The sequence below is a fragment of the Pteronotus mesoamericanus genome, unplaced genomic scaffold, assembly GCF_021234165.1.
Source record: "Pteronotus mesoamericanus isolate MK-2021 breed Mesoamerican mustached bat unplaced genomic scaffold, CSHL_Meso_final scaffold_1135, whole genome shotgun sequence".
Taxonomy (NCBI): Eukaryota; Metazoa; Chordata; class Mammalia; order Chiroptera; family Mormoopidae; genus Pteronotus; species Pteronotus mesoamericanus.
Window position 1 is genome coordinate 24,356 of NW_026555300.1, and position 8,198 is coordinate 32,553.

Sequence of the window (8,198 nt, forward strand, 5' to 3'; positions counted from 1 at the left end):
CTCAGCTATTATTTGAGGTCTCCTCTCGACATTAGCTCGTCCCGAAGCCCTGACTCTCATCGCAGAAGGGTTACGGGCCTTCTGTGGGTTCTCGCAGTGCCCAATGGGACCTGCATTATAGCGCACATGACTTATTTTTAAAACTGACTTGGTCCGCATACGTCCTTCCACCAGACTGGGAGCTGCTGGAGGGCAGTAGTGAGACCCGACTCCTCTCTGTGCCCCAGAATCGCGCAGCAGGGTCTGGCACATAATAGGTGCTAAGTGTTTTTAAAGTTTAATGAACACAACGGGTTATGACTGCCCCAACTCCAACTTTCCCCACAGCACCATGGGGCTGTGACACAGTCCTCTAGGAGCCCCCGCCTTGCTCCCCTCCCTAAACAGGCTTCTGACTCTTTCTGATGTTGCCTCACTTCCTGAAAGTTGACAGAGCAAGGCTGAGTTCTGGCTCCTGCTCCACCTCCAGCCAGACCTGCCCACCATGGCCCTGGTGCTGATCCTGCAGCTGCTGACCCTCTGTGAGCCACCCCAAGCCCTCTCTTTGGGTCCCTGGCTGGGCTGGGGTGCAGAGATAGCCTCTGCGGACCCAGAAACCTAGAGGGGTGATGCAATCAAGGGACAGGACTGCTGGGTCTCCCTGAGGACAGAGACAGGGTGATTAGGCAGCCTTAGCTAAGCGCTGGGGACTGTAGACTAGAATAACAGGACAAGACAGTGGCCTAGACCCCTGGGTCTTAAAGCAAGAGGACATGAGGGCCCTGAATCCCTGGGGTTCCTGGAATAAGAGGAAGTTGGGGGCAGAGTTCTCCAGCTCTTGAGGCAAGAGAGGGCTAGAGACCTGAACTCTTGGAAACAGGGAGTGTAAATTCCCAGATTCAATGTGGGTGGGGAGACGGAAGCCAGGACACCTGGGTGCCTGGGAGAGGAGGGAGCTGGGGCCCAGACTCCTGAACCCAGGGAGGAGAAAGTGTGGGCTCCAATTACTGTCTCCTGGAAAAGGTGGAGTCCAAAGGCCTGAACTCTAGGGTACAGAGACGACAGGGTCCTGGGTCCAGACTTTTGGCTCCTTAAGTAGGTGGGGATTGGAAGTCTGGATTGATGGCTACCAGGACAGGAGGAAGTGTGGCCAAGATTCCTGTTTCCTGGAGAAAAGAGGGGCTGGGGACGTAGAATCCTGGGGTTTCCAATGACATGGGATTGGGAGCAGCCTACGGCTTTGACAAGATCAAGCCCCTTCAACCTTCTGCAGGGCCCCTGTGTCACACAGACGTCACTTGGACAAGTGAGTACATTCCCCATCTATTCCCCTGTATGTTGCTGACATCCCTTTTCCAACACTCAGATTTTAGTTTTGATGCCCCATCGCCCCAGATCTCCCTATTTCCCTCTCCTCCTCCTTTACTTCTTTCCTTCCATTCTCACTCCCTTTAGTGACCAGTATAGCTGAGTAATGAAGACCATAAACTTTGGAGCCAAAGAGACCTAAGCAGGAACCCCACTTTCACTGTCTTCTTCACTTACGACCTTGAACAAGCCACTGCATGCTAAGATTCAGTTTCCTTCTCTGTGAAATGGGCTCTTGTGAGGATTTAGTAAAATCACACGTATAATTCTGGGCTCCGAATTTGGCAAAGCACAGAGCTCAAGAGATAGGAAATCTGGCAATGCTGATCCCCCCCCCCCATTTGGAAAGGAGGACCCCCATCCTGAAATGGCCCTGGTTTTTTTTCCATATTTGTTGATAGTGAGATCACTTCTTTCTCCCAAACCTCCTGCTCTCCCCCACTACACTCCAAATTCAAATAAGAACCACCTAGAGAACAATTAATACCTAAGTTATCAATTTGTTTTAGATTACTATGTTTAAGTGATAAAGCTAATATCTATTCATGGTTTTAAAAATTCAATCATGACTGAAGGACATATAACAGCCTCTCTCTTCCCATTCCTCATATCTTCCTTAACTTTTCTGAATCCCTACAAAAAATTTCCAAGCATTCAAACACATATATGTATTTATGTACTTCCTATTTTCCATGCCAAGGCAAAACCGCTATTTTGTGACTCACACTGTTCTGCATCTTATATTTTCCACTTTACAATCTCTCTTGGAGATATTTCCATGTCATTTAGCTAGCTCTACCTTTTTTTCTTTTAAATTGCTGTCTGGCATTTGCCATTGTATGGCCAGAATCTAAATTTATTTGGCCCTCTTGTTGTATATTTAGGTTGTTTCCAACCTCCCTCCTCACAACCAGAGCTGGAGTGAGTGCTCCTGTATGAATTTTTTTTTTTTTTAAGAAAAAGACTGTTTATTTATCTTCAGAGAGAGTGGAAAGGAAGGAGACAGAGGAAGAGAAACATCGATGTGTGAGAGAAACATAGATTAGTTGCCTCTCACACATCGCTAACTGGGAACCTGGCCTGCAACCCAGGCACGTGCCCTGACTGGGAATCGAACTGGGGACCTTTTGGTTTGCAGGCTGATGCTCAATCCACTGAGTGACACCAGTCAGGGCTGAACTTTTTGTGCACATGTATGTACATTTATCTTGATGCAGCCATGGAATTATTGGGTTGTTGGCTGCGCTCTTTGTGTATCTTTTCTTTTGTCATATAATTTATTTTTTCATATATATTGTAATATATATTTTATTGATTATGCTATTACAATTGCCCCATTTTTTCTCCCCTTTATTCCCTCCCACTCTGCACCATCCCTCCCCACAGCATTTCCTCCCCGACCTTAGTTCATGTCCATGGGTCATACATATAAGTTCTTTGGCTCCTCCATTTCCTATGTGATTCTTAATCTCCTCCTGCCTATTTTCTACCTACTATTTATGCTGCTTATTCCCTGTACCTTTTCCCCCCTTCTTCCCCTCCCCCTCCCGTCTGATCTCCCTTTCTATGATTCTGTTCCTGTTCTAGTTGTTTGCTTAGTTTTGTTTTTTAGGTTCAGTTGTTGATAGTTGTGAGTTTGTTGTCATTTTACTGTTCATAGTTTTTTATCTTTTTCTTCTTAGATAAGTCCCTTTAATATTTCATATAATAAGGGCTTGGTGATGGTGAACTCCTTTAACTTGACGTTATCTGGGAAGCACTTTATCTGGCCTTCCATTCTAAATGATAGCTTTGCTGGACAGAGTGATCTTGCATGCAGGTACTTGTCATTCATGACTTTGAAAGTTTCCTTCCGGCCCCTTCTTGCCTGCAAGGTTTCTTTTGAGAAATCAGCTGATAGTCTTCTGGGAACTCCTTTGTAGGGAAGTGTCTCCTTTTCTCTTGCTGCTTTTAAGATTCTCTCCTTATCTTTAATTTTAGGTCACTTAATTATGATGTGCCTTTGTGTGTGCTTCCTTGGGTCCAACTTCTTTGGGACTCTGAGCTTCCTGGATCTCCTGGAAGTCTCTTTCCTTTGCCAGACTGGGGAAGTTCTACTTCATTATTTGTTCTGAGTAAGTTTTCAAGTTCCTCTTCTCCTCTGGCACCCTTGTGATTTGAATGTTGGAACATTTAAAGTTGTCCCCAAAGTTCCTAAGCCTTTTTTTTTTTTTTTTGAATTCTTGTTTCCTCATCCTGTTGTGTGTCTATTTCTTCCTTCTGTTCCAAATTGTTGATTTGAGTCCCAGCTTCCTTCCCTTTACTGTTGGTTCCCTGTATATTTTTCTTTACTTTTTCTTCCATTTTGCAACCATACTCAACCGATTCAGTGAGCATCCAGACTACCAGTGTTTTGAACTGTACATCTGATAGGTTGGCTATCTGTTCCTTGCTTAGTTCTGTTTTTGGAGCTTTGATCTGTTCCATCACTGGGGCCTTATTTCTCTGTCTCAGCACAGCACCTGTTATGTTGGGAAGGGCAGAGCCTTAGGTATTGGCCAAGGCAGGGTAATCCAGGTCGCTGCCTTGTGATGCTGTCTGTGGGGGAGGGGTCTGAGAGGGAACAATGCTGCTTGCTCAGCTGGGCTCTTGCCTGGCTTTCAGTCACTTCCCCCACTACCTGCAAGCAAATTGGGCCCTTCTAGTGCTGATTCCCAGGTGGGTGGGTTTGTGTATGTTCTAGGACCCTGTGAGTCTCTCCCATGGACTCTCCTGTGAAGCTGGGAGTTTCTCTTGCTGCTGCAACCCCAAGTTTTTACTTGCAGAGGTTTTGAGGCTTCCTTTTCCCTCACTGCAACCCGGGACTGCGCGGTCAGTCTCACTCCCCAGCTGTTCCTCCCGGTTTATCCACATGCAAATGTAGGACTGCCCAGTCCACCAGCCGCCGCCTTGCCGTGTGCCCTCTCTGCCCCAGCTGCCCATCTCTTCCCCTCTTACCAGTCTCCGCCCCTCCTGCTGATCTGGATGAATGTTTCTTCTTTAGCTCCTTGGTTGTTGGACTTCTATACAGTTTGATTTTCTGGCAGTTCTGGTTATTTTTTGTTTTTAATTTTTTCATTGTCCTTCTTTGGTTGTGTGAAGAGACAAAGTGTATCTACCTATGCCTCCATCTTGGCCGAAAGTCCTGTAAGTTGGTCATATAATTTAAAATAACTTCTTCACGCTCTAATTAATTTTGAACTTTAAGCAGGTAGGAGCTCTCTGAAGCATTTCCCCTTGTGTATCTTGATAGAAACTGACAAACTGCCTTCCTGAAAGGCACACTCAAGTACGGCCTAAGTGTCTGTGCACTCCATCTTCACTCAAAGGAAATATTAACCTTTTAAAAAAATTTTTGACAATCTGATAGTCAAAAATACCTTACTGTTGTTTGAATTTGTCTTAAGTGATTACTATGAAGGTAGAATAAAACTTCGAACCACCCCCAAGTGTGCTTTGGTCAGTTGAACTTCCTTTTCTGTGAACTGCCTGGTCATACGTTCTACCCAAATTTGAACGGGGTTGGCCCTTGGATCTACTTCTAATCTATGTGACTTATGAATAAGTCATTTCAGCCAGTGTTGTCATTTACTTGGTTTTTTTCTCAGACTTGGCTTGAAAATGTTGAAGGGGTCATATGTACTAACCTTGTCCCTTCTGCATTTTCTGTTTATATTGTAAGACAACCTTCTCTATCCCTAAGACAAACATATTTTCTTATATTTTTTTCGAATACAGATGTTGTTTTAAAAAATACATGTAGGTCTTTCATTAATCGGGGACTTCTTTTGGGAAAGGGAGTGAGGCAGAGATCCCATGTTCCTCCCCCAACCTCCAAAACAGATAGCAGAATTTGGCAACTATTAAAATATGTTACAAATCTTGTGGAGAGCAATTTCAAATCACAGACCCCTAGGACCTAGCCCCTTGACATCATGGTTAAAAACCATGTAGGAAAGCTCAGGAGTTGATGCCTTGCTCCTGTGGTTGGCAGCTAGTTTTGACAAAGCGCACTGGGGGTCCAGCTCCTTCCTATTTCAGGAAGAGGGAACTGAGCCTGGGAAGGGGACCATGATTGTTCCAGGTAACTCTTCTCTCATCCCAGCTTCCCCTTCCTGTCCTTAGGTACCCAGGAAGCCCAAGGACCCAGGCCGTCCACTTATTCAATCCCCCCAAACTCATACCGCAAGCTCTGGCTACACAAGCTCAGGCCACCCAGTTATTCAACCTCCTCAGCCTCATACCCCAAGCCATCGCTGGGGGTTCAGCCTGCTGCCGTTGTGACCCCCGGGATCAACGTGACCTTGACGTGCCGGGCGCCACGACCCGCCCAGAGGTTTGCACTCTTCAGGTCTGGAGAGACGGCCCCTGTGCTGTCCCAGGATATGTTCAAGGAGCTGGCAGAATTCTTCCTGGAGGAGGTGACTGAGGCCCAGGGGGGCAGTTATCACTGCTGCTACAGGAATCCACAGTGGGCACCGGGCGACTGGTCCCACCCCAGTGATGCCTTGGAACTGCTGGTGACAGGTGAGGTCCTGGGGGTGGGGGAGGAGACAGGTCACAGGAGTGGGATGAGGAAGGGGCAGGAGGGACAGGGACATGCAGAGACAGGCTTGTACGATCACACGAAGAAAAGAGAGAGAGATTGACAGACAGACGAACGGCCGTGATTCTCAAACAGGGGCATTTGTGCTCTGCTCAGGACAGCGTCCCCCCACCCCAGGCAACAAAGAATCATGAGGATTTATCCAAAATGTCACTGGGGCTGAGGTTGGGAAACCTTGGGAGAGACACACAAAGACAGGGAGAGAAAATCAGGGGACACTGCCTCTGAGATCCGGGGAGGGTGGAACAGGGAGGACAGGATGGAAAACAGAGCCACGGAATTTTAGGCGCGGGCACAGGGGGGACAGGGAGAGCGCCAGCGCGGAGGCGCAGGGCTGCGCCCACCCTGGACCCCGTCCTCCCCCCCTCGCAGACCAGCTGCCGAGCCCGTCGCTGGTGGTGCTGCCCGCGCCGGTGGAGGAGCCCGGCGACACCGTGAGCCTGCGCTGCGCGGGCCACGTGCGGAACATGAGCTTCGTGCTGTACCGCGTGGGCGAGGCGGCGCCGCTGCAGTACCGGGACTCGGCGCAGCCCTGGGCCGACTTCCCGCTGCCCCGCGCGCTCGCCCCAGGCACCTACAGCTGCTACTACCACACGCCCGCAGCGCCCTACGTGCTGTCGCAGCGCAGCGCGGAGCTGGTCATCAGCTCAGACGGTAAGGGGCCGCCAACCCCAGTCTCTCCTCTCTCGGACCCCGGAGTCGCAGCCCCGCGCCCCTGCACCCCTCGCATCGACTTCTCTCAACCTGGAGGGAGTCGGGTGCCCAACTCCCCCTGGAGGGTGGAAGCCGGGAGGGCAGAGCAGAGACCTCGGGTGGGGATGCTGACAGCCCGGCCCGCCTTGCTGGCCCCTCAGGCTCTGGCTCCTTGGACTACACCCGGGGCAACCTCGTCCGCCTGGCGCTGGCCGGCCTAGTCCTCGTCTCCCTGGCCACGCTGGTCATTTTGGACTGGCGCAGCGGGCGCCGGACCCTGAGCTCCAGAGGACTGGATCCAGACGCCTGCGGCTGAGAAGACTTCCCAGGGAGGCAGGGAAGACGCAGGCTGCCCCGGGCGGGCTGCCCTCCCTCCTGGCTGAGCCGCGCTTCCTAAGTATTATAACGACCTTTGTCCCGCGGGGTCCCTTCCTCTGGGTTATTTCTCCTGGACTTTCCCGGATCTGGGGGAAGCCATCTGTGGTTAAGGCTTCCTAGCCAGAAGCCCCGGGTTCGAATCCCAGGGCTGCTGCTCACCCACGTGGGAGATGAGGAAAGTGACCTTCCCCAAGCCTCCTTTGCTTGCGCTGTAGAATGGATGCATTGTTAATTCCCACATCTTAGGATTTTTGTAGGGTTACGTGGACATGACACGCAAAGCATTTCAAACAGTGACTGACCCACAGTAAATGCTCAATAAATGTTAGCTACTGTGTAACATTTTTTTATCAAAGTCTCAGGACCCGAAGGAAGTTCTAGTCTTTTTCTCCATTGTGTGTGCTCCAGTTCACCTTTTAAGCAATTTAGTGATGTCATTCCCTTCATGACATCCCACCTGGTTGCCAGGCAAACCCCTCACCGCCTCTTCAAACCTTCCCCAAAGGTAAACCAAGGCAGACCTAGCAGAGCCCTGGCCACGTGGCTCAGGTAGCTGGCGTGTCCACCAAACGGCTGCCGGTGGATTTCTGGTCACGGCACACAACAAGGTTGCGCGTTCCGTCCGCGGTCACAGTGCGTACCAGAGGCCACCGATGAATGTTTTTCTCTCTTCCTCTCTCTCTCAAATCAATAAAAATATCCTTGCATGAAGATTTTTTTTAAAGATTGGGAATTTTAAAATATGAGTAAACTGTAGAAAACGATGTCGCTTCAGCACTCAGTTCTCTCAGGGGGCGAGAGTAGGGCCTTCATGTGTGAGCTTAAGCAGAGCTGAACGCTGAAGTCAAAGGAGCTGCGTGTACACACCGACTTGATGGAGAGGCGAGGGCAGAGTCTCGGGGTGGAGCTTCCTGCGTTTGTTCTTAGTACCAACGGGGGACCCTGGCAGAGCACATCTGGGGTGGTCCCGGCTGGCACATGTGGATGTGGGTCAAGGGAGAGGAAGGGACCCAGGTTTTGAAGAGGGAACAGACCTGGCTGGGGCTCCCAAGTTTGTACTTCTGCTTGACTCCATCTGTTTCCTCACTCGCTCTTCATTAACTCATTCAACTACTCCTCATGCGTTCATTCTCACGACCAGGTATCCATTCCCCTC

The 8,198-nt window shown here is 49.8% G+C and overlaps 1 protein-coding gene across 1 annotated transcript; it reads left to right on the top strand.

Annotated features, from left to right (window-relative positions):
* Nucleotides 1–411: 411 nt before the first annotated feature.
* On the top strand, nt 412–6,980 carry OSCAR (osteoclast associated Ig-like receptor). Its single transcript, XM_054587265.1, has 6 exons — nt 412–521; nt 1,253–1,285; nt 5,491–5,550; nt 5,602–5,892; nt 6,344–6,625; nt 6,826–6,980. Exons 1-6 carry the CDS (start codon nt 485–487, stop codon nt 6,978–6,980), a joined length of 858 nt encoding a protein of 285 aa, XP_054443240.1. The 5' UTR covers nt 412–484.
* The last annotated feature ends 1,218 nt before the right edge of the window (nt 6,981–8,198 follow it).